This window comes from Heterodontus francisci, chromosome 4 (assembly GCF_036365525.1).
Source record: "Heterodontus francisci isolate sHetFra1 chromosome 4, sHetFra1.hap1, whole genome shotgun sequence".
NCBI lineage: Eukaryota > Metazoa > Chordata > Chondrichthyes > Heterodontiformes > Heterodontidae > Heterodontus > Heterodontus francisci.
Genome location: NC_090374.1, coordinates 109,096,136 through 109,123,719, shown reverse-complemented (window position 1 = coordinate 109,123,719; position 27,584 = coordinate 109,096,136). Strand labels below are relative to the sequence as shown.

The 27,584-nt window shown below is 40.5% G+C and overlaps 1 protein-coding gene across 4 annotated transcripts in view; it reads right to left on the bottom strand.

Annotated features, from left to right (window-relative positions):
* Positions 1-27,584, bottom strand: part of pcsk5b (proprotein convertase subtilisin/kexin type 5b) — a 503,063-nt gene that overhangs the window by 179,288 nt on the left and 296,191 nt on the right. For 2 of the 4 annotated variants that reach the window (XM_068029979.1, XM_068029980.1), the window contains exons 19-20: positions 21,122-21,251; positions 19,416-19,531 (exon numbers count right to left, since the gene is read on the bottom strand). In XM_068029979.1, the coding sequence (XP_067886080.1) occupies positions 19,416-19,531; positions 21,122-21,251 (246 nt within the window). Of the gene's footprint in view, positions 1-14,434; positions 17,733-19,415; positions 19,532-21,121; positions 21,252-27,584 lie in introns of those variants that run through there. The other 2 variants (XM_068029981.1, XM_068029982.1) reach the window with 2 other exon arrangements.

Genomic DNA, 27,584 nt, shown 5'->3' with positions numbered 1-27,584 from the left:
TAGTGTACCTGTGAAGCAGCTTGCAACATTTTATGTCAAAGTGGCTGTTGCAGAATGGGCTCACATTCTCAAGTGTTTAGAAGAATGAGAAGAGATCTCATTGAAATGTACAAAATTCTAAGAGAGCTTGACAGGGTAGATGCTGAGAGGCTGTTTCCCCTGTCTGGAGAGTCTATAATTTGGGGTTATACTCAGGATAACCATTTAGGACTGAGATGAGGAGAAATTTCTTCACGTGGAGCATTGTGAATCTTTGGAACTCTCTAGCTCAGAGGGCTGTGGATGCTCAGTCATTGAGTTAATTCAAGATGCAGATTGATAGGTTTTCGGACACTAAGCGAATAAAGGGATAAGGGGATAGGGTAGAAAAATGGAGTTGAGGTTGAAGATCAGCCATGATCCTATTGAATGGTGCAGCAGGCTTGAGGGGCCATATGGCAAACTCCTCCTATTGCTTACGTTATTTCCCTGGTTTAACAAACATGCTTTGATTGTCCTGGGAAGCAGTAGTTTTTGAACTTCAACCCAGCAAAATATGGTATGATTCTCTGTCAAATCATCTGGCGTAATTCACTGTTGCATTGCCTTTTGAAAATGGTAGATGTAATAGCAATTGGCAGGAAAAAAGACAGAAGCGCAAGGGGAGAGCCAACTGTGTAACAGCCCCGACAACCAATTTTTTCTGCAGCACCTGTGGAAGAGTCTGTCACTCTAATATTGGCCTTTATAGCCACTCCAGGCGCTGTTCCACAAACCACTGACCACCTCCAAGTGCTTACCCATTGTCTCTCGAGACAAGGAGGCCAAAGAAGAAGATGTAATAATTGTGGTGATCCAAGTCGTAATGATTCTTGGAGCAGTCTTTTCCTTTCTGGGACTCTGCTCTCTTAACAGTCCCTGGTTTTCAGCTCCCTTTGATCCAAAAAGAAAATTGCTCATCAGTCTGAAATGATCTACAGACTTTGCAACTTTCTTTTTAAGAGTCTCCCAAGGTTGCATCAACCTCAACAAAGATTCTACCTAAAAATGGCATCACTTTTGTACTTTTCTTTGATCAGTAGGAAGTGGAAATTCATCACCTTGCAAATAACAGGATAACCATGTGAACTTCAAAAGGAGGCCACTGGGCCCATATGCCTTATAGGTGTCAGCCTTGGCTCAGTTGTAGAACTCTTGCCTCAGTCAGAGGTTTGTGGATTTAAATCCCACTCACGAGAATTAAACACACAATCTAGACTGCCACTTCTCTGCAGAGAAGGACTGCATTATCTGAGAGAGGGCTGCATTGTCAGAGGTGTCATCTTTTGCTGAGACATTAAACAGAGGCCCTGTATCCCATCTCAGGTAGTTGTAAAGGATTCCATGGCACTATTGTAGAAGAGGGGAATTCTCCACAGTGCCCTGGCCAATATTGCTCTCTCAACCAATATCACCAAAACAGATTATCTAGTTATTTTCTCACTGATGTTTGTAGAACCTTGTTTTGCACAAATTGGCTGCCGCATTTCCTACATTATAATATTTTAAAAATACTTCATTGGATCTAAAATACTTTGGGATGTCTGGAGGTTGTAAAAGGCACTGTATAAATGCAAATTATTTTTTCTTTTTCACACAGAAGCTATTTACTCCAATCCCATTTCTTTGTTCTTTCTCCATAGTCTTAAATAATTCTTCTCCAAGTATTTGACTCTGCTTCAATAGTTACTTGCATTAATGCTTTCCATATAAATTTTTGGGATGAAAAATAATTCCACAGTTCCCCTTTGGTCTTTTAGTATCATTTCTAATTTAACTTATATTCCTTTATTACTGATTCGTGAACCAGTGGAAATATTAATAATGCCTCTTAGTGCCACATGCAGCCGTAACTCAGAAATCTGGCCAATAGCATCTATGTTAGGCTGCATTTATTTCCTGGCTACAGTAGGAATTTGGATTGGAGTCAACCTAGCAACTGCAGAACCTACTCCATCATTTACAAATTTTTTATTTTATTTTATTTAGAGATACAGCACTGAAACAGGCCCTTCGGCCTACCGAGTCTGTGCCGACCGAGAACCACCCATTTATACTAACCCTTCAGTAATCCCATATTCCCTACCACCTACCTACACTAGGGGCAATTTACAATAGCCAATTTACCTATCACCTGCAAGTCTTTGGCGGTGGGAGGAAACCGGAGCACCCGGCGGTCACAGGGAGAACTTGCAAACTCCGCACAGGCAGTACCCAGAATTGAACCCGGGTCCCTGGAGCTGTGAGGCTGCGGTGCTAACCACTGCACCGCCCTAATTTATGCTATGGTGGATCTACAAATAGCCAATATATTTTTTAAGATTGAGTCACCTTTAGAAACACAAGTTGTAGTTGCATCACTGGGAAACATTTTTGATAAGTATACAGAATATAGCGATTTGAATCTGGCAATCTACTGTTGACATCTGCCTAGCATTGGGCCCAACATCAAGAATTAAACCATTTGCTGAAAAATTGTGTAAACAGGTTACTTTCATCAAGTGGGCTGCAGGTATCTACAAGTCAGCCCTGACATGCAATACTCCATCTGCTCACAGCTACTATACATGTTCTGGCAACAGAACCACATTTCAAAATTTTACAGAAACAGACATTACTTTAAGATATGCCCAGACTTTTCTATATATGTATATGGATCGTGAAGTTAAACTTTGGTTTTCTGTTGCATTATATTTAAATACTTCCTTTTAAAATGCTGATTGCTGCAAAATGTAAAACATCCCCTCAGAACAAAGAGGTGATGGATCAGTAGACCAACTATAATAAAGAAACCAATTTTTTTCCCCAATTGTAGTGTTGTGGATCTTTACTCTGGTAGCACTTTTCACAGTTATCTGAAAAATTAGATCTTTGAAACTCATTATGCAACTACGCCAATTGTCTTAAAAGTGCATATTCACTCTGTCACATGGAAAACATACAGACTCCCTTGGCCCTTTTCCACTCCTGAAGACTTTGATTAGTGCTGTGGTAAGATTTCACAAGTTCGCCAGCATCTTGCCTAGGGGAAAATGCTTCCAGAAAGCAAGCTATTTAAAATTGGTTGAGGAAAGTATCACAGCTAAACTCAATCTCAGTCCCACCTTCATCTAATGTGCACAAACTGAGGATAATTTTGACTTCAGACAATAGTGTAAAAAGCACGACCATAATAGTGACTCCCCTACCAAACTTCATTGACTTCAATAGAAACAAAAACAGTGAGAGCTGTTTAACAATGGGTTGAGCTGGTAAAGCATTTTATATTATCATTTACCCCCACAGACTTTCCAGATGGAGTCCCTAAATAACAATCAGGAACAGGGACCCTGACAGAGTTTCCTCAAGGGTACTGAGAACAATTGAAGGCCTCTACTGCTGTCCCAACACAGATCAACAACTTTTTACATTTATAATGTAGAAGGCATTCCAATGCATTTTATCAAAGTGGTGGAAAAGATTAATAAAAAGTGAAAATGAGTCATGATTAAGAGGCAACAAGCAGTTTTGATTAAAAATATATTAATAAGAGACTACTTGAGACTTATTTATTTTTCGTAATTAATTCTCAGGGTATGGGTATCACTGGCAAGACGACATTTGTTGTCCATCTCTAGTTGCCCAAAGGTGATGGTGGGCCTTCAACCGAAGCTGTTTGATATAACTTGCTCAGCCACTTCAAAAGGCAGTTAACATTGGTGTGGGGCTGAAATCTGACTGTAAGACAGACCAGGTAAGGCTGGCAGGTTTCCTTCCCTAAAGGAAATTAGTGAACGAGTTGGGTTTTTTATGATGATCACTTTTACTGATTCCATGGTCCAGATTTTCTTCAAAATGGAATTCAAATTCATGGTGGGATTTGAACTTGTGTTCTCTGGATTAAGAGTCCAGGCCTCTGGATTACTATTATTTACCACTACTTTACCATACTCGCGACTAAAAATAACTGGTCACTCAGAATTAATTATTTTCAATCAGGAGGACGTACCAATAAAAAAAAGGTGACAAAGAAATCAAATTGCTCAAAATAGGTTTTTAAAAAATCACTTCCTACGCCTTTTTTGCTTTCTAGATTATATAAGAAAACAATGAAAACTTAAATATTTTACTTGAAAAGCCTCAGCTACTCACAATAATAGAGAAATAAAGATTTTTTTAAATGTTTATAAGCAGACCCACTACTGTGCCATCAATTTCTTGGTGACCCAGTTGAAGCATTACAGCATTTCCCAGTATGATTCTCTCACTACAACACATAAAATGCAATCTCACATTATAGGTATGATTTGGATTCATTTGATTTTCTAAATAACTTGAAAACCAGATTCATTTGGGTAAAATTTCACATTTAAAATATTCAGTGTTTAATCTTCACTTGTGCACCTAGCTAAAAAATAGACACAAACACCGAGAGGAATACAGATGGTTTGAATCCTTGCAAATTCCTTAGTTCATGGTTAGAATTCTGAATCATCACTCTTAATAGAAAATATGTTTTACTTTGGTGAAAAGTCAACTTGTGCCTGCATAGTATAACTATTTCAATTGTGTTACCCCCTATTCCCCCAAATAATTTGAAAACAGACTAGATGACTTTAAAAAGCTTCTGAGGCAAGGGTTTAACATGAAAGCTATTATTTTTTTCTCACATTTGTCATGACCAAAGACATATAATATTCCTCAGTTTAAGATACAAACCTTATTCAATGTGGACTCTTTGAAATTGACTTTTCCTTTAAAAAAAACTGGACACTGTGCTGCAAAAATGACCGCTGAAGGTCAGATGACCTGGCCTGTGTATTCAAACACTGCCTCACTGTCTCGAGGACAAAAGGATACATTCCAGACTAAGAGATGTCGACTACACCCATCCTGAAACCATCAAGAGACATTCCTGAATTGAATGGTTTCCATCTGAGACAAAGGTGGTGTGAAGTAGCCATATTTTAACAGAATGATACTCATCCAGACATCAATAGATAACCATGGATTCCATATCCTTGTCTATTGTGTGATCACACTAGGGGAGAAGGCTATGTATCAAATAACAGAAATGCTAATATGATGAATTGTGTCCTTAAAAGGTAACCCTCTGGAAAGAGAGGCAGCAATCACAGAAACATCACAGAAGGCAGTCCAGCTGGGGAATGTAGAAAGATTCAGCCTAAACGAGCAGTTCTGCTGCTAATTTGACACTTCAACTTGTTGCATCAGAGTGACTGCCAACTCCAGTCTGAAATTTTAACCACCTCAACAAGTTCAAGACTACAAACACCCAGGCCTGCACATTTAAAAGAGACTGTCCTACTTAGAAGATTCAATAGGTTTATCATAAACCATGAACACTTACCACACCTTGAACTCTTACCCTTTGCCTTCTATCTATCTTCTCTTGAGAGTACATGTGAGAATGAATGCGTGCGTGAGTTGTGTTGCAAACATTTCAGGAAATGAATATTGGTGCAACACATAGTTAATCTTCTGTTTTAAACCCTACAAGAAAACCTGCCATTTGCCTATATTTTTGATCCTAAAAACACACTGAAGGATTAACTCATCATTTTAAACGAAACATGATTGCAGTCAGATGGGAAGTGAACAGTGGGAACCACCCACACCCCTTACCATCAGTCTGTAACACTTCAGAAAGACAGCTTTGGTGAGAGGGAGGGAAACATATACAGAGAGAAAGAGAAATATCTATGATTTGTTTGGTTTATATTTAGAATTCCAAAAACAATTATTTACATAGAATTTGTTTAAACAGCTGCAATAAGAGAACATTTATTTCCAGAGCACTAATAACTTGCTTTCCAGATTTCACAAACCAAAAACATTAAGGCACTTTCTGGAACTGTGCATCCTGATTGCCATATAGAAACAGTGTAAAAATTGAACATGTGAATGGTTTGAGGTAATATTTGATGCATAAAGCAATATATATTCCAGAGATTGTTTATATGTGCAAGCCAGGTGTTTATTCACCATTCATATCTGAAAATATCAATTTATTTTCTGAAAAACCAAATAAGCTGGGGCTGAAATTCAGTTTTCTAGTCAGCTCCTACTGTAACTCTGGCAGGTAGAAAAGCCAGAAGATATGCCAGGGTAGGGTGGAGGTAGCAGGGGTAAAAGGAGTTTGAGGAGATGGAGAATGGGAGCCGAGAGTTCTACTTGATTTCGAAGATGATCCTGAGGTAGTAATAATATTTGGCTGCAAAGAAATCAAATATTAGAACAGCATGACTGGGCGCATTTCTTATTGATCATCATACTTCCTGCCATTAATGCCAGGGATCATCTGATTCAAGCTCGTATTGACTGTGCTCCTGACCCAGGAGCAACAGCATGGTCTGGAACTCATTCTAAGCTGCCTATACTAACACTTCCATTGACGATGCAGCCCGGAACATGTAAACTGTTACCGCCAATGAAGGATGCACATCTGTCCGCAAGTTTACCGTCACTATAGACGGAACCTTGCTCACCTTCACGACTTCATACCTCTTTCTTTGTCCGGCCATTAATAAAAGAGGGCACACATGGCTGGCTTGATGCGTCAATATTTACATGGTGCTCATAAAGGAAAACAGTGCAGAGTTACAGGTAGAAGACATGCCAGTGATCCACTCAGTGCTCTGCCTGACATGGTGGCCCCCATGCTTGGCCACTTCCACATGATGGCCTTGGAGGAGTTGGAGGATGTGGTGTTCTCGGGACTGAAGTAAGATTCAGCCAAGTTTAGTAAAAAGATGAGACTGCATGCTGTTGAAAAACAACAGACTCTTCTTTATTCTTTTACTTTCACTCTCCAGCCCCTCTGCTGGCATGTATGTATAATAGGCTCAAGTGAACAAAATGCAATTTTCAAAACACGACATCCTTCCCCTTATTAGCAAATGAGGGACATAACATGTTTCAATGGTTTGTTTCCAAAAGTGTAAACAATAAACTTAAACATAAATAGTTCACTTTGTAACATCGTCATGTAAGTACGGTGGACGCTTTCTCTCACGAGTAGGATATCATCTGGCATCAAGTGTTGTCTCATTTGACTCATTCTTCATCTGAGATGTCAATGTCGGAATCAGATTCAATGCTTATGAGTGGTGTTTTCAGTGCTTTGAAGAATGACACATTTCATGAGATGATTTGTGAATCGCGCTTAGCAGTGATCATTGATCCTTTTGTGTCGGACACAGCAAATGGTTGGATGCCACAAGGGGTTGTTTGTTTTGCAACATGACCATCACATTTCACAAGTACTTTATCTCTTGGCTTTAGCGGTGTAGCTCTAAATTTCATGTTTCGCTTTGCATTTACTTGCATTCGATCTTTTGGTTCTCGATTGCGTTCGTGTACCTGTTGATCATTAGCTCCGCAGGGTAGCTCAGGTAGACGTGTGCGCAAAGGATGTACAAAGATGAGTGCAGCTGGAGGGTTTCCAGTAGTCGAGTGAGGAGGCGCTCTGCAATTACGAAAAAAATGAAAGAGCTCTTGCTTCCATGAGTTGCTCTCAGCTACAGCTCCACGTATCACTTCTTTCAAGGTTCACATAAATCTCTTGAGTTCTCCATTAAATCTTGGCCAACAGGGTGTGATTTTTCAATGAGTAAACCCTAGGTAGTTTGTAAATTTACTGAACTCATTGCTGTTGAATGGGGGTCCATTGTCACTTCTGACCATTTGAGGGATTCGAAACAAGGCAAAGATCTGGTCAAGCTTTGGGATGACTGCTTTCGTTGAAGTTGACATAACTAATCCCACAATTGGGAATCTGCTTTAGTTGTCAGTGACAACAGGTGTTCACCAATGGGAAAGTCTGTGAAGTCAACACTAACCTCAATCCATGTCCTGGAGGCAAGTCAGACATCTTACGCAATGAGTGTGGAATGACAATACATTTGTTGCATAATAAGAGATCAAATGTGGTTTCAATGGTTAGCTCATTTTGAACATTGCGAAGCCCTCGTAGTGTCGGAGCAATTTCATTTATAGATGCTTTTTCGATCACGTCTTTCCAGTTTTATAATTCCATAGCCTTCATATATAGTTGCAAAACGTCATCTTGTTTTGTTTCTGCTTTGATATCAGCTAGTTTTAGCGACTTTGAGACTGCATTTATGCTTCCCTAGTCAGGATATTGTTCAGCAACTTTTTCTTCACCACTAGTAGGACCGACTGTCGGCAACAGATGTCACAATAGTCCACTGGGTTGAGCTTGTCTCGCTGATACTCAATGTGGAACTCGTACTCTTGTAGTTTGAGTATCTAACTTTCTATTCAAAAGGGTGGCTTGCTATCTGGATTGTTGAACAAGCTCACTAGTGATTTATCATCGATTATTACTTTAAACTCACTTCCATATAGGTAGAGATGAAAGTGTAAGATCCTCCATGTGATTAACAGCACTTCTCTCTCCATTTGCGAATAATGTTGCTCTACAGGTATGAAGGATCTGCTTGCCATCACGATGATTGATGGGTTACCTGTCTTGTCCTTCTGTATGTAAACTGCACCCAAGCCAACTGGGCTTGCATCCATGAATAGCTGGGTGATTTTCTCAAGGTCGAAGTAGGCATTTGTGCAACTTGCTGACAAACGTCATTTAATCTGGTGTACGGTCTGTTTGTGAGATTTATTCTATTGCCACTTGGTGGTCTCTTATCAGATCGCATAGGGGGCCAGATAGCATAGTGAGGTCAGGAATGAAATGACTACCATACGTAATAAGTCCTAGCAGACTCTGGATTTCCTGCACGTTTATAGGATCTGCAGCGTTTGCAATGGCTTCAACTTTCTGTGGATCAGGTGATACTCCTTCACTGTGGAACACATGACCGAAGAATTCAATTTTGCTTTCATTAAACAGCACTTGTCTTTGTGCAAAGTGAGGTTACATTCTCAGATGTTCTAGCCATGAAGAGTTCCCTTTCAGTGCAACTGTAGATGAAAATGTCATCACTGATGTTCAGTGTGCCTTCAAGTCCTTGAATTGCAGATTGAATCAAGTGTTGAAATACCTCAGCTGCTGAATTGACTCCAAAGTTAAGCCTCTTGTATTGAAAAAGTTTGCTGTGAGTAGAGAATACAGTAAGATATCCTGACTCTTCTGCAAGCTCGATTTGATGGTAGCCTGCATTGAGGTCAAGTTTAGCAAAGTGTTTAGCACCATTCACTTTTTCTATGACATAATAGATTGTTGGTGTCAAGTATCTTTCTCGTTGTATGGCTTGTTTTGGTGATCACATACTAATGCAGATACCTGCAAAGCAATCAGCATACAGCTCGAGAATGTTTTTGTTATGCATAGGAATTGTGTATGTGACTACCATCATGTGCAGATCTGTTGCTGTGTGGAAACTGAGCCATGTCACATTCTCCAGATATGATTTCGAATAGAACATTTTTTTCTCTTGTCTTTGAATGAGACTTGTGTTTCAAATGTTCTGAGAACTTTCAGCGGTTTGTCACTGTTGTAAGGGAAAGTTTTCATATTCCCTGGTTTGCAGAGAATGAGGCAATCCTGACTTTTATTGAATATTTTGTCTCTCATGACATTGACAGATGCTCCTGCAACTATGAGAGCATTTATGTCTGAGAAGCCAATGGTGACTATCACATATGACTGTTTGTTGATTCTGAGAGACAGCTCCAAAGAATATTTGGGGTCATCTGCCTCTACATTGGTAACATTCTCACTTTTTTGCTGTGGTACGCATATGTGGCACGCTTCTGTTGGTATTGGTCTTAGTAGTTGATTTTGTGATAATTGACTAACATAAGTAAAGTGATTGTGTTTTCCACAGGCTTTACACTGTTTACCAGTAGCAGGACACACTGTCCGGTGTGTGTAAGCACTGCCACAGTGGAAGTATTCTTTGGACAAGTCGCAACTCTGCTTGAGATGACTGTTGTTTCTTTGCAGGTGGTTTCCTGGCATATAAGCAATGAATAGTGTTCCCAGGAGTTGAAATTGGAGTGTAGTAGTTACTGTTAGCAGCCTCAACTACAGTAGTCCTGGACTCAGAGCGACAATGATCTTGCTAACTCTAACAGCTCTGACAGCTTTGTCTTTCTCAAGTGCTTTCTGGTGTAGTTGACTCGAGAGAACACCTCACTGAAGTCACATTTGGTTGCTAGTTGCCTCAATCACATGCAATCTTCTCGTTTGCTTCTTGCTTAATGCGTCGAAAGATAATAGTTTCCGATATGGTATTTTTTTTGAGTGCAAAGTAGGTGGTCTACAATGATCTGAGATTTAAATTTTTTGATTGATGGTTATTTTGGGGAGATCTGTGTGTGCGTGTGTGTATACGCTGTACACGCTTCCTATTTGTATCTAACAGTCTGCAAGTTAAAATGCTGTCTTCAGAAAGACAAATACTTTCTAAAAGTTTCATACCTGAAAGCAACGTTTCCTGTTATTCACCATCCGTTTTCCATTTACCTCTTCATCATGTGTTGTTCTCGGGACAGAGCAAGATTTAGCCGAGTTTAGTAAAAAATGAGACTATATGTGTGTATAGTAGCCTCAAGTGAAAACTATGCATAATGCAATTTTCAAAACACTAGAGGAGGCAGCCTGCTCACTTGGCTCTGCCTGTAACTGAGATGTACATGCAGTTGTCCTGGTCATGGAGGTGCATGTGGGAAAACCTCCAGAGACTGCTGCATCGACATCATTGCAGGGGCAACCTCTATCACTAGGCCCTGCTGCACAGATGCTCCCACTGTCAGAGAAGCGAAGGGGGCCACCAATGGTGATAATGGTGCCCCATGAGGGGCGGTACCCTCAGCCTCCTTGGTGACTGCCTCAGTCCTTGGCTGGCACTCCAGATGGCTGGAGTAGAGCACCAGCTGGGACACAACTAGCATCCCCTCCAACCATCTCTGCGCCATCAGCGGCACTGACCGGTCAAGGCCACATAGTGTGGATGCATCCTGTGAATGTCAGAGTGCGTGCGGGGACTGCGCGCTAAGTGCTGCTGCATATGACTCTCCATGAGGTTGGCCACTCTCAATGGAGGAGCTTATGCACTCAAAGCCCTGAACCATTATGGCAGACATGAGCTGGATGGACACCCCATTCCCAGACCATGACCCCGGACTGCCTCAGGGAACTCTGACATCTATGAGCACATCTGTGCTGCTGGCCTAGGTAGAGCCTCCTTTCTTGTGACTCCCAAGCCCCTGCATCTGTGTTCAGCTGAGTAGGGCTGTGTCTGTCCTCCATCTTCTGAGCGGGAATGCACACAGCTGTCTCGGCCTCTGGCACCTCCTCCTGCTCACTAATGCCATGCTCATCACCCATACCACCCTATCTAACCGCATGTGAGGATCCACTGAGGTGAATATATCTGTGCTGGTGGAGGGTGCGCTTGTAAGGTGTGACAGTGCCTCTTCTGAGCTGATGTTGCTGCACTTGGCCTGGCAAGTTGGTGTAATAGCCTCAACATCTGCACCTGTGGAAGACACAAGAGACCATGAGAACTAACCTGAGAGAGCAGGAGCCTCTGCACGTGCTGAGGCTTCCTGATGCATCTCAATCTGCTGTATGCTGTTGGATGGGACGGAGTGCAAGGCTCCCCCTTAATGAACACATTGCACAATCTAATCACCACCACCATCACAGATGCCCATTTCGCATTCTGACTTCCTCATAGTCCGCGACCCTGGGTATGTTCATAGCTTCCTCCTCCTTGGCGATGATAACGTGTATGTAGGGAACCCCTCCACCCGTCTGAGCCCTCGCCTGGGCGTTATGAGCCCATTTCTTTCGCAAGGACAAAAGAGAGATCAAGCACTGCAGGCCTCTACAGCTAATGCCAGCTGCACTTATTCATTAGAAGCTGTATGTCTCAGTGGTGACAGGCCCTCAGCAGCACTATGGCTCTGAGCCATTCTGAGGGGTCAGTAAGTGCTCTGGGCACACACCCCTCCCATGTTCAGGAGCAGCATACTCCCTGAGGCTCCTCAGCTGGTGTATCTGCTGGAGGCTGAGAACCCAGAGGCCTGTCCTGAGTGTTGGGGGCTGCACTCACCTTGCCAGAACATGAGGTCATTAAACCTCTTCCTATATACATTCAGTTTCTGTGCATCACACTCCTTCTGCTGACTGCGTCAGCTATCTCCATCTAGGCCTGTTTTGTCTGGGCAGGTGGCCTCCTCCTGCCACACTACAGGGAAGAGGACCTCCATCATCTCCCTTACAGCCTTGAAGGGGCTTCTAGGAATGTATGTGAATTGAGGGGATGCCCTGACCGGGTTCCAGGCCTCTGGCACTTCAGAGACATTCTATGATTCCATGATCTTCTAAACAGAAAGTGAAGCAGTGAAATGGCAGCCACAATAATGGCTACCATAGTCTGTTTGAATTGCGCCTGCACTTGAACAGTCCTGCCTTCGTTCCCACCCCCACAGCCACTAATTAGCCACCGAACCTGTCTCCAGGCCAAATAAGGGGGAGCCCCCATGAAACTCAGGGCTAGTGACTGTTTCGCCCCAGGGGTGGGTTTGGGACCCGGAAACAGTCCCAACCTCTGTTTCCTGCCCCTGGAAGGAAAGTCCTGCCCTAGCATTCCAGCTACTGTGGAGAAAGCAAGAGCTAAAATGAGAGGAAAAATGTTATATATTCTGATCTGGAGTGTTAAATTTAAGCATTTTCTAATCTGCACCATTGCCTCACCAACTAATGATTAAACTAATTCAAACTGAGGAGGCAGTTTTTTTTTTTTTACTAATTACACTTTGTGATCTTAATGAATGCATAACTCCACCACAGCAAAATAAGGCAATGAATTACATTACATCATTTCTATTCATTATCAAACAATACACCATCCAAATTAGTAATAGCACCATGGGAAATCAACTAATAACTGTTTAAAAGGGTCCCATCATGATTTTTTGTAGTTAAAGACTCCAACATGTTGCGAATGTATTAAATGCTCATTTTAGATGATTTTGTAGATCACAGCCTTTGAACAAGCAGGACTATTATATATAATATAAAATAAAAACAAAGTGCTGGAAATACACAGCAGGTCTGACAGCATCTGTGGAGAAAGAAACACATTTCTGGTCTGTGACCTATCATATTCATTATTCTGGCATTAACACATTGGACAAATGCTTTTCTTTTACTACTCCCTTTGCTTTTTGTTCCTTGACATCTTTGTCTTTTAATCTCTCCTGCCCTCAGCCTATCATATAACTTCCCTTTTGTTCTTCTTCTCCCCCCCCCCCCTTCACTTGCTTAAAGCCCACTACTTTTCTAATTTTTTTTTTTAGTTCTGATGAAATTGAAACATTAACTTTGCTTCACTCTCCAGATGCTGCCAGACCTGCTCTATATTTCCAGCATTTTCTGTTTTTATTTCAGATTTCCAGCATCTGCAGAATTTTGCTTTTATTTTAGAACTATTATATAGATGCTTTAATTATTTGTTCATAACGTTTTGTGATATTGAATTTTCTAATAGAACAAAGATGTACAGGGTTCATGTAGGTTCATAAATTTGCAACTACAATTCTAGCCTTTGCAATAATATCATATCTCTTTCAGGTGTTATTTTTGAAAAAGTGTGTAAAAAGGCAAAATATGTTCTGAAGTGCCACTGAAAATTTTAACCCGATAAAAATTCAGCTTGAAATAAGTTAGAGAAGCTGACAACCCAGTATGCAAGTACACTATGGAATATGGAACTGAGCCATATAAAGGTGGCCCTATGTTCAGTGCTTGGGTCTGTGCTGAATGACTTCGTATCAGCCAGGTGGCATGGTTGGACTCAGTGCTCACAAGAAGAAAAAGAGCCCCTCCATTTAGTTTTGATGTAGTTCAGTCCTACCTCTTTCCACACCCCCTTCTCCCCCCTCCTGTCCTTTCTCCATTTTATGCAATACTCCAAAATGCAAGGCGTGCATCTAATATAGTCATGAATGCAACTATATATCTAACAGGAAGCAGCATGTTAGGCTAGTAACAGCTTTTGCTTAATTAATGAATATTCTTGAGATTATGGGCCTTCTATTCTAGAACAGTGCACAGTTGCAGTTGTTAAGTTGTGCCATGTTATTTGATTTTACAGAATCCTTCTGTAACACAGAGGGCAGATAGTAGAATGGCAAACTGGTCAGTTTTAATTGCATGTTTACTCAGTTTTCCAACCAGTTCTTTGATATTCCTGACTGAACTAACACACACATATCTGGTACAAAAAACATTAGCTTTTGAGCTACATCTCTCTTGCAGCTTCTGAGAAACTGCTTAAATATTTCAGATGTAATTAAATGTTTGATTAATAGACCCTTAAATAATCAAAAAATCTCAGTATACTTTGCTTCCTCACCAAATTAAAAATCAATGCCATCTGAATAATGTCACAGACGTACAATATTTGTATATAAAACACTTTTTAAACTTTATTGGACTGATATTAATGCCGCTTTTATTTTACAGTTAAAACTATCAAACTACATATTTTTAAAACATAGAAAGCTCTTTTGCACACAGTGATATTCTAAACAAGACTTTTAACAAGATTCTTCCAAGACTGAAATATGAAATTAAGATTAATTTAATAGCAAAAATAAAATATGGAATTACTGATTTTGGCCATTATCCAATACAACAGGACTACAATATTTTACACATAATGACTGAGCATTTTACACATGTACAGTAACCATGATCTTGAATTCAATGACAATGACACTATGCTAAATGTAAACTAGATTATTACCTGTTTTATAGTATCAGTGTTTTGTTTTTGCTAATATCTGACAAAATCTTTACAATCCATGTCCATTATTATGAATACATATTTTATTTAGGTATAACAAATTAGACCAAGTTAAAATTATAATTAAAAATTATGAGACCAAGGCAGTATTTGAATAGTATTGGAGCTAATGCACATATAATAAGAGATAATAAGAAATCTATGAGAAAGAAATGGAGATGAAATATCAGCTTCAAAGAATGGGTCACCACTAACATAGGACAGTATACCAAATGATAAGGAAAAAGGGAGAGAGAGTCCCTTTAATCCAATGATAATAACCAACAGCTCAGTGCAATGTGGGAATGTGCTTGCTCCACATTTGTTGTGAAAGATCATAGGGAAGCAGCATTCTGTGATGCACTGTGTCAAAGCCACGGTCCAATTAAATGGGTCTCATCATACGTACTTGTGCATGGGAAGTGGGGAGGGAAGAAACAGGATCTTGATAGCTCAGGCGATTTTTATTAGGTACGGTACACGTGAAGGAATATGCGAGAGTGTAATAAAAATTTGGAATAGGCCAAGCACAATTTCAAAAATCACTGCAGACTTAGTGTAGAAAATTAGAAAACATTTAGTGCAATGAATTGGGAAAACTACACCATCATTAGTCAAATCAAAAATCAGCACCATTATGGGGCGGGGTGGGGGCAGGGAAGAGAAGCAAAAAAAGGAGCGAGGTTGCTTTCCGAATTCATTGTGGTTTTCTTCTTCTAGTCTTGCCATAAACCAATCTTTTAAAAGCCATTTAAAAATCAATAAAACAGCAAGTGTCAACAAATGGAACTACTTGCTGCCCATGTCCAAAGAGGTCTCCATGCCAACAACATATAAAAACAGCAGGTTGTTCTGTTACATTAGCTTGAATTTTACCTGTACACCACAAATTCCTGACAACACAACTCCTTTAAAAATAAAGGAGCATTTCCAGCACCTGTGCTGCTGTGAACCCAAGTTTTAGTTCACACTTGAACATGGTAGGAGGGAGTGTGCTGCGAGGTAGAACCTGATACTTCACTGGCCAACGACATCTATCTAGTTTTGAAGCCCGTGCTCTCATCTTTCCTTGCTCCACAAAAGAAGGGAGAAAATTCTCCTGAAGACGAACTGCAGTTACACATGCACGGGTTACCATATATTCCAAGCACCATCGGTGCAACATATTGTGTTGCACATTAAATTCAGTTGGCCTAATTCTACAGTCTAAACCTGAAGTGAAAGATTTTTTTTTAAATGCACACAAACACCTGCAGCAACATGCTATTTCGGAATTTAACTCAGCCCAAAGCTAATGCGCCGCGCCATATGCGCTATGCACCTGAGAACTTGAAATTCTTTCCATCTTAACAGACATGTCTGACAACTTTTCTCCATGCCCATCAGTCTACTTTACTGACCATATTAACAGACTCTAAAGCCCAGAGAGCTATGCAGGTGTGGCTGGCATGTCAATTGGAGATCAGTAAAGAATTTGAAATGTCAGTCTTTCTGGCTGTGACACACCAATCTGTGCAGCTGTTTAACTGCACAGAAAAAATAGGGTTGGACTTGGATGGATTACCTGCATCAGTTTATCTAGATTCAATCCGGACAAATTTTGGTCTATATAAAATTAGGTCATGGATTTTCTTTTGACCCAAATCTGCACACAAATCACAGTTTGAGCACGAATATTCATGAACAGTACTGCTGAATTCGGTAATTAAAAAAAGGCTTATGTTAGTAATGCTAATCTATTGAATGTAGCAAGATTTAAAATTCCAGAAAAGTAAAAACTTCAAGTCAGTATTTAAACAGTAAAAAATGCTAAACATTCCAGGACAGAGCAAAAGTAAATAAGTTTGGGAAAAAAGAGAAGTAAATCAAGCTTTATGTAACAAGGGATCTGATTAGTGGAATGCATATTAATGTGTATGTACTTGCATACCAAAGAGACATTACAAGGCCATGCTTTAATGACAGGACTATTGAGCATCAACAACTCACCCTCAGAGGAAGTGAAAAGGGAGATTGCTTCATGAAGCTGCCGCCTGTTTTGCTTTTGAAAACATTCTACGACAATCATTACTGTTAATATTGATACGAATGTCAGCAATTTCCACCACTGATGCCACCATGATTATCAACATTAAATAAGCCGTGACCAATATACTGAAAGCTTCAGGCAGTTAGTCAATAATGATTAAAAGCTTAAACATATTGCAGAAGATGTTTAATGTGAGCATGCAGAATAGCATTTTGATGATGTTGCTCTCCAGCTGGAAAGAAGCATATTATTCCTCGGTTACATACCTGTCCGTACTTATCTGGAATCACCCAATATCGGTATTTGTGTATGAGGGATTGAAATTTCAGTAAGCATCCATTTTGAAATGTAAACACCAATTCATATACTAACCTGCCAATTTTATAATCGTGTAAACTTCTCAATATTGTAGAAAACAACCAGGAAAGAAAATCCTTCCCAAAAGCAAACCCTCGACTTGTGGTGTTGGGTTGGGGGGGGGGGGGGGTGGCGGGATGGGATGGTGGGAAGAAAAATCACATCTCATTCAAATAGAAAGTTTGGCATTATACGCTTTGGTCATAAAAGTAAAATACTGACAAGTTAGTTATTCCAGATGTCAGACAGTAAACACCTGAAGTGAAAGGTAGGTCTGTTGTAATTGCTTCACCATTAAAAGTTCTGTCACAGAGTTCACCGTCTCCTTGAAAGAGGAGGAAGGGTGGCTTTCTATTTTTTTTTAATATTAAAAGAATTTACACGTGTGCATACAGGAGCAAAGGAGGGGGGTACCCTGTGGTCATCCATTCAACCTTTAAGTGAACATGTTCTGCAACACAGTTGTTGAAGCACTTTCCGCTGACAAAGGCTGTTCTTTTTCACCAGGACGCAGAAACTTCCCTCGGCCCATGATTCTTCCGTTGCTTTCCAGAGATCAGGATCACAGAGACAGGAGTTTGAAGGTTGGGGAGATGGAAGCAGAGGGACGAAGTAGGTGATTTTCAGACAGGGCAGAAGAAACCAGTCAAGAGGGTAACAGAAGCAATTTTTTTGGTTCATCAGAAGTTATTGTATCCAACAGGAAGTAAGTTTTCATTTTTTTTCGACAGGAAGTGATTTTATTCCATTTTTGAAGGGGGAGAAAAGATCAGAGAGGAAGACATTAGAAAACAGTTGCTTAAAACATCATGAAAGTGAATCATAACCACAGATGAAAGAACTGTTTAATCACAATAAAGAAGGTAAAATAGGAATCTAGGAAAAAAAGGCATAAAATAACAAGCTGAAAAACCTATGTTTCTAATTACAATAGATCAAGTCGTCCATAGTACACATTGTAAAAATACATTAGTGACCATTTAAAATATCTATGCGACTATTGGGGGAAAATGGAATTGTTTCCTATAGCAATCACAGAAATACATAGTGACCACTTGTTTTAAAGAGCTTAGAATATTTAGCCTGTAGGCAGTATAATCCTATGTAAATTACTTGAGGAAAATCTTTAGCTCAATTTTTTGGATTGCATGCTGATAGAAATCCAGTACAGGGCACTCCTCCCCAATCCAGCACCAAAGAGCAGTAAAATGCTACTGCTTTTCCTGCATGCAATTTTTGCTGTGACATATTCTTCTCAGTTTATGTCTGTTGCTGGGCTATAAAATTGCCTGAAGAGTTGTCCTTTTAATTACACAATAAGAGAATGCAAAGCATGGAGGAAGACAGCGCCATCATGTCCATTGCTTTCACTGATGTTTGACTTGCCATTTAATATACTCTATAAACTTTCCCCAATCCCAAAATATAACTAAGTAAAACTCCAAAATATTTAGCTAACACAGGCAGCGCAGCCAATCCGATACCGACAGTTACCACACCTGCCAAAGTTGAAAATGACTATCCTCAACTCACATCCAGACAAATACACTTTCCACAAAATAGGTCTCTGGACAGGAATGCCCCTAGCTGACTTTTCACCTCTGAGCCTGAGGCAAAGCGTGGTTATCATCCTATCACTACCCCTGCTGAGAACAGTTAACTGAAAATAGACTATGAATTGAGCCTAGGTCTCCGTGGCCTATATGCCTATACACCATACCCATTGAGCATTTTATCTACTGAACCATTAATTGGTATTTACTTTTCCTCAGACATTTCAGATGTGCCTCTTATAAATCAGCATAGTAATCTAAAAGAAAATGTATAGGCTGCTGCTACTTCTGATTGTTTGGGCTTGTACACAACGATTGGCCTTTGGGCAAGTGACTGGGTGACTTTCAGCCTGCACACAGACAACATCTGCATAAAGGAGAACAATGAAGTGAGAGGGAGGGATAATTTATATACAAGTGGTACAAACCAAAATCAAGTACAATTATCAAAACCACTGCCTGATAACACCACCTTCATTATTAGCTGACACAGCAAAGGTTAAACAGAACTTCCCTTGAGAAACAAAATATAAACTGAATTGCAAACAAGGAACCATTCATAATTAAAGAGGCTTTCAAAGCACATTAATGCTGCTTCAATACGTCCAACTAAAGTGATTTTCTTTATTCACCCGAGCATAGTTTAAAAGAAAAACAATGACCAGGAGTACTCACCATCTTTACAAACAGTGCCAACCACGCAAACTCCTCCCTCGAGGTTATAGCCACTAGGACAAGTGCTGCAGTTCCTTTCTCCCTGGCCAGCACAGGTTAAACAGCTTGCATCGCACCTTGAAAAGAAATAAATACATTTTGTTCCAAAGAACCATAAATTTCTTCCTGAATACAAAAGAAAATAAGTACAGAAAGAAGGAAGGTGATCTATTAGTATAGAAAGGTGATGGCTGATCCAAAATCTTAAATGAAGAATTGCTCATGTATAACTGTAATTATATAAATTCTAATTATAATTTGGGAGGACAAACTGCAAAAGCATTCAGCACCTGAATACAACAGCCCCCAAAATCCACAGTGGTGAGATTCCAGCAGTTATGTTATGATTACGCCCATTGACCACACTGACATTTATGGTGTCGAGGGAGTAGTCTGTAGGAGCCAACATTTGGTGCTGTGAGGACCTCCTAAATCCCCCAGAAACATTAGCAGATGATGTTTGGCTGGGGTATATGTTACTTCCTGTGTAAATGCATAGTCAGTAGGTAGGTTTTCCACTCATGCTTTCTACATAGTTTCTCTCTTCCATCTCGATTGACAGTCCTATTCATATGAAAGGGATCATGGAAGTTTACAGCAAAGAGAGACCACTTGGCCCATTGTCACAGCGTCAACTCTTTGGTTGGGATATTTCCAAATTAATCCCATTGCCCTGCTCTTTCTCACAGTCCTTTTATATTTCTCTATGCCAAATATTTGTCTACTTTTCCCTTAAAGGATGCAATAGCCCCTGCATCAACTACTCTCTGTGGCAAACATCACCTTTATATTAAAAAAAAAAATCACCAATGCATGCTCCCCACATAGATTGGTTCAGTTGAAGGATTTCTATAGGTCTAATTTTACTATCCATTAAAAGCAAAAGGGCACACTACAAACACTGGCGAAAAGTGTTTAAAAGACATATTGCTAATGCTTGCTCTGTCTCATTTTACTCTAGCGGACTCTGAGCAAAGCTCAGCAAATAAGTGCCTCCAGAAATACTGGAATAAATTACTAATGATAGTGTTCCTTTTTCTGCCAAACATTCTGATGTAGGGTAAAATTCATATTCAGAATCTGAAAGCAAGAAATAAGCATTTCAGTAAACACCTCATCACAGTTTAATTTTTCAATCAGCCAATCTAATTTTTTCCTACATTACAACAATGACTACACTTTCCACAAAGTACTTCATTGGCTGTAAAATACTTTGTGACATCCAGGGGTTGTGAAAGGCTCTACATAAATGCACTTTTAAACATTTATTTTAAGAGAAGGAAGAGTTTTGGGCTGCACCATTGACTTAGATTTTTCTGCAAAATATTCACACCTTTTGAGTAAAAAGTATACTTTGAAATCAGGGTACAGAAAGAAGGTCCCTGCTAAATTCTTGGGCAGCTGATAATGTTAATCTTCAGTAAGTGAAGCCAAAAAAAAAAGTTCATCGTTAGCTATCCTCAAATATCATAATTTGGAGAACTGCACTTCAGACCCCAATGTGCATTTTGGCAATAATCTAATACATTGCCTCACAGACAGGAAGAAGGAAACTAAGCTAGGAAGAGGAAGATTAGCATGTCTTAACAAAGCTTGGTAACATGAAAAACTACAAAAAATATATTGATATCATTAACATAATTTTAAAAAGAAAATTCACAACTTGCCTCCTGCATGTCTTTTCTCCATGTTCAGGTGCCTGGTCTATGTAGTAGCCACTACTACAGCTCAACACACATCTCCAATCCTCCAGGTAGTAATCTGCAGCACACTGAGTACAGGACTCTTGGCCTGGACCTGCAACACAGGATAGAAACATAATTATGGTTACAGTTGATCCACACAATTCAAAATCAGAAGACTCGAGTTATTAAAGAGAGACTCTTGTGTTCAACCCTTTCTTTCAGAGGAAAGTCAATCAAGATTTGAATTTTATTGCACTTTCAGTGTGGTGTTATGCCTAGTAAAGACATCATAATCCTAACTTATAAGATATGAACTTTATTCAAAGTGGACTCTATAAAATTGGCTTTTTCTTTTAAAAAGTGGACAATGTACTGCAAAGTAGGTGCAGATCAGATGTCCTGGCCTGTGCATTTTAAAACTGCCTCACTGTCTCAAAAGTACAAAAGGATACATTCCAGACTAAGAGGTGTCAACTACACCCATTCTGAAATCGAGAGACATTCTTGAATTGAATGGGTTTCTTTTGTTACAACGAAGGTGTGAAGTAGCCACAAAACAGAATGGTACCCAACCAGACATCAATAGATAGCCATGAATTCCACATCCTGGTCCATTGCATGGTCACACAAGGGGAGAAGGCATGTGTCAATTAACAGAAATGTAAATGTGTTGGATTTTGACCTTAAAAAGGTAGCCCTCTGGAGAGAGAGGGGCGATCACAACATCACAGAATGCAGTCCAGCCATTGGGTATGGAAAGTCATCCAACCAGGCAAGGAAGGAGCCCTGCTGCTAATTCTTCACTTCAACTTGGTGCCGCAGCGAACTGAAAGTGACCACCACCTCCAGTCTGAAGTTTTAACCACCAGAAAATCTATAACACCTCAACAAGTTCAAGACTATAAATACCCAGGCCTGCATCTTTAAAAGAAACTGTCTTCCGGAGAAAATTCAACAGGTTTACCGTAAATTATGAACACCTACCTCACTGTGAACTACATCCAACCATTTTCTCTATCTATTCATATATATGTGTATGTGTGTGTGTTTTTGTGTGAGAGAGAGAGAGTGAATGCATGCATGGGTAAAGGTTGCGACCGTTTCAGGAATCATGGAAAAATAGTTATCTTTTATTCAACCTATGAGAAAACCTGCCATTTCCCTGTTTATTTGACCCTAAAAAGCACTCAGGGCTAACTCATTTAAAAAAAAAACATAATTCTGGTCATTTGGGAGGTGAACAGCGAGAATCACTCACACCCTTTACCACCTGTTTACAACAGTAGTCACTGGCCTGCAAGGATCGAATGCCCATATTATAGCCATCCTAACATTATATTTCTATTGCTTTTACAGTCCAGTTCTGGGTTTGGCTTATAAATAGCCAACTCTCATTGACAGTTAAATGATTATTTAATAGACTAGATAACAGAAATCTATAAAGCTATATTATAATTTCAAAATAACAAAAATATGGAAAGCATGTGAACGATTGATTTCATCAGATTCGATACAGGAGGATTTGACTGTAGTTTCAGTCCATCTGTCTATTTATATCTATTTGCTTCAGGGATGTTTAAACATCTCAGCATTTGCTGGGTGGTATACAAACAAGAGGAAAAATCTGTTGCGACCATATGAATTAGGAGCAGAAACAGGCTATTCTGCCCCTTGAGCCTGCTCCGCCATTCAATAAGATCACGGCTGATCTGTTTCTGACTCGAATTCCACCCATCTACCTCCGATAATCTTTGATTCCTTTACTTAACAAGAATTTATCTACCTTCACCTTAAAAATATTCAATGACCCTGCCACCTCCACCTTCTGAGGCAAAGAATTCCTAAGTTGCACAACCCTCAGAGAAAAAATTTCTCCTCATCTCTGTCCTAAAAGGGCGACCCCTAATTTTAAAACAGTGCCCCCTAGTTCTGGACTCACCCACAAGAGGAAACATCCATTCTACATCCACCTTGTCAAGACTGTTCAGGATCTTATATACTTCAATCAATTCTCCCCTCATTCTTCTAAACTCAAGTGAAAACAAGCACAGTCTGTCCAACCTTCCCTCATAAGACAACTCACTCATTTCAGGTATCAATCTAGTAAACTTCCTCTGAACAGCCTCCAATACATTTACATCCTTCCTTAAATAAGGAGACCAAAACTACACACAGTATTTGAGATGCGGACTCACCAATACCCTGTATAACTGAAGCATGACGTCCTTACTTTTATTTTCAATTCCTTTCATAATAAAGAGCATTCCATTAGCCTTCTTTATTACTTGCTGTACCTGCATACTAACCTTTTGTGACTCATGCACTAGAACACCTAGATCCCGCTACACCTTGAAATTCTGCAGTCGTTCTCCGTTTATTTCTTCCTGCCAAAGTGAATAACTTCACATTTTCTCACATCATACTCCATCTGCCAGATTTTTGTCCACTCACTCAACCTATCTATATCGATCTGCAATCTCTCTATGTCCTCTTCACAATATACTTTTCTACCTATCTTTGTGTCATCTGCAAATTTAGCTACCATGCCATTGCTCCCCTCATCTAAGTCATTGATATAAATTGTAAAAAGTAGAGGCCCCAGCACAGACCCCTATGGGACTCCACTCGTCATATGCTGTCACTCAGAAAAGAACCCATTTATGCATACTCTTTTTTCTGCCAGCCAGCCAATCTTCTATTCATGCTATGTTACCCCTGACACTATGAGCTCCTACTTTGCACAATAATCTCTGATGTGGCACCTTGTCAAATACCTTCTGGAACTCTAAGTACAGTAGAAACAGAAAATAGGAGTAGGCCATTCGGTCCTTTGGGCCTGCTCCACCATTCAAAGATGATCATGGCTGATCGTCTAATTCAGTACCCTGTTCCCACTTTTTCCCCACATCCCTTGATCCCTTTGGCATTAAGAAACATATCTATCTGCTTTTTGAATATATTTAATGATTTGGCCTTCAATGCCTTCTGAGGGAGAGAATTCCATAGGTTCACCACCCTCAGAGAAGAAATTTCTCCTCATCTCGGTTCTAAATGGCATACCCTGTATCCTGAGAAATGGATAGGTCAATAGGCTCCCCTTTATCCACAGCACATTACTCCTTCAAAGAACTCCAATAAATTGGTTAAACATGATTCCCCTTTCACAAAACCATGCCGACTATTCCTGATTACCATGAGTTTTTCTAAGTGTCCAGCTACAGCCTCCTTAATGATTGATTCTAACACCTTCCCCACGATAGACATCAAGCTAACAGGCTTATAGTTAACTGTTTTCTGCCTGCCCACCCCCACCCACCACCCCCCAACACCTTCTTGAAGAGCGGGTTTAGATTTGCTACTTTCCAGTCTGATGGAAGCTTTCCAGAATCTAGCGAATTTGAAAAATTAACACCAACGCATCCACTACCTCATTTGCCACCTCTTTTAAGACCCTAGGATAAAGCCCATCAGGACTCAGGACTTGTCAGCCCGCAGCTCCATCAGTTTGGTCAGTACCGCTTCCCTGGTGATTGTAATTTCACCAAGTTCCTCCCTTCCTTCCACCTCCTGATTTACAACTATTACTGGAATGTTTTTAGCATCCTCTGTAGTGAAGACAGAAGTAAAATATTTGTTCACTTCATCCGCCATTTCCTTATTATCTACTGTTAACTCCCCATTCTCACTCTCAAGAGGACCAACAGTCACTTTACTTACTATTTTAAATACCTGTAGAAACTCTTGCTGTCCATTTTTACATTTCACAGAATCACAGAATAATACAGTGCAGAAGAGGCCCTTCGGCCCATCGAGTCTGCACCGATGCATTAAAGACACCTGACCTGTCTACCTAATCCCATTTGCTAGCACTTGGCCCATCGCCTTGAATGTTATGACGTGCCAAGTGCTCATCCAGATACTTTTTAAAGGATGTGAGGCAACCCGCCTCTATCACCCTCCCAGGCAGTGCATTCCAGACCGTCACCACCCTCTGGGTAAAAAAGTTCTTCCTCAAATCCCCCTTAAACCTCCCACCCCTCACTTTAAACTTGTGACCCCTCGTAACTGACCCTTCAACTAAGGGGAACAGCTGCTCCCTATCCACCCTGTCCATGCCCCTCATAATCTTGTACACCTCGATCAGGTCACCCCTCAGTCTTCTCTGCTCCAGCGAAAACAATCTAAGCCTATCCAACCTCTTCATAGCTTAAATGTTCCATCCCAGGCAACATCCTGGTGAATCATCTCTGCACCCCCTCCAATGCAATCACATCCTTCCTATAATGTGGCGACCAGAATTACACACAGTACTCCAGCTGTGGCCTTACCAAAGTTCTGTACAACTCCAACATGACCTCCCTGCTTTTGTAATCTATGCCTCGATTGATAAAGGCAAGTGTCCCATATGCCTTTTTCACCACCCTATTAACCTACCCTTCTGCCTTCAGAGATCTATGGACAAACACGCCAAGGTCCCTTTGTTCCTCTGAACTTCCCCGTGTCAGGCCATTCATTGAATACTTCCGAGTCACATTACTCCTTCCAAAGTGTATCACCTCACACTTTTCAGCGTTAAATTCCATCTGCCACTTTTCTGCCCATTTGACCATCCCGTCTATATCTTCCTCTAACTTAAGACACTCCACCTCACTGTTAATCACTCGGCCGATCTTTGTGTCATCCGCGAACTTACTGATCCTACCCCCCACATAGTCATCTATGTCGTTTATATAAATGACAAACAACAGGGGCCCCAGCAGAGATCCTTGTGGTACGCCACTGGACACTGGCTTCAGGTCACTAAAACAGCCTTCTGTCATCACTCTCTGTCTCGTACAGCTAAGCCAATTTTGAATCCACCTTATCAAGTTACCCTGTATCCCATGTGCATTTACTTTCTTGATCAGTCTCCCATGTGGGACCTTGTCAAAGGCTTTGCTGAAATCCATGTAAACTACATCAACTGCACTACCCTCATCTACACACCTGGTCACATGCTCAAAAAATTCAGTCAAATTTGTTAGGCATGATCTCCCTCTGACAAAGCCATGCTGACTATTCCTAATCAAATTTTGCCTCTCCAAGTGGAGATAGATTCTCTCTTTCAGAATTTTCTCCAATAGTTTCCCTACCACTGACGTGAGACTCACTGGTCTGTAGCTCCCTGGCTTATCTCTACAACCTTTCTTAAATAGTGGGACAATATCAGCTGTTCTCCAGTCCTCTGGCACCTCCCCCGTGGCCAGAGAGGAATTAAAAATTCGGGTCAGAGCCCCTGCAATCTCCACCCTCGCCTCCCACAGCATCCTGGGACACAAATCATCCGGACCTGGAGATTCGTCCACTTTTAAACCTGCCAAAACCTCCAATACCTTGTCACTCCCTATGACAATTTGCTCAAGAACCTTACAGTCTCTCTCTCTAAGTTTCATATCTACATCCTCTTTCTCTTGGGTGAAGACAGATGTGAAGTATTCGTTCAACACCCTACCAATGTCATCTGGCTCCACCCACAAATTTCCCCCTTGGTCCCTAATGGGTCCTACTCTTTCCCTGGTTATCCTCTTCCCATTGATATACTGATAGAATATCTTGGGATTTTCCCTACTTTTACCAGCCAGAGCTTTCTCATATCCCCTCTTTGCTCTCCTAATTGCTTTCTTAAGCTCCATCCTACACTTTCTGTACTCCACTGATGCTTCCATTGATTTGCTCTCCTTGTATTTGCTAAAAGCCTCTCTTTTCCTTCTCATTGTACCCTGAATGTTTCTGGTCATCCATGGTTCTCTGGGCTTGTTGCTCCTACCTATTACCCTAGAGGGAACATGTTGGGCCTGTACCCTCCCCATTTCCTTTTTGAATGCTCCCCACTGCTCTTCTGTAGATTTCCCGACAAGTAACTCTTTCCAGTCTACCTTGGCCAGATCCTGCCTTATTTTACTAAAATTCGCTCTCCCCCAATCCAAAACCTTTTTTTGCAACTAGTCTATTTCTTTCTCCATAACAAACTTAAATTGTACCATGTTGTGGTCGCTATCACCAAAATGATCCCCTACCAACACATCAATCACCTGTCCGGCTTCATTCCCCAGAATTAGGAATTCCTAGCTAGCTTCCTCTCATACTCTAATTTCTTTCTCCTGATTAACCTTTCAGTCATTCTGTGCCATTCTTTATATTCTGACCAATCATCTGACCTGCCATTCATCTTTGCTCAATTGTATGCTTTTTCCTTCAGTTTGATGCTTTCCTCAACTTCTTCAGTTAACCACGGATGGTGGGTCCTCCCCCTAGAATTTTTCTTTACAGTAGGAATATACTTATTCTGAAATATCCCCTTAAATGTCTGCCACTGCTTCTCTATTGATCTATCTCCTAGCCTAGTAACCCAGTTCACTTCAGTTAGCTCAGCTTTCATACCCAAATAGTTGCCCTTATTTAAGTT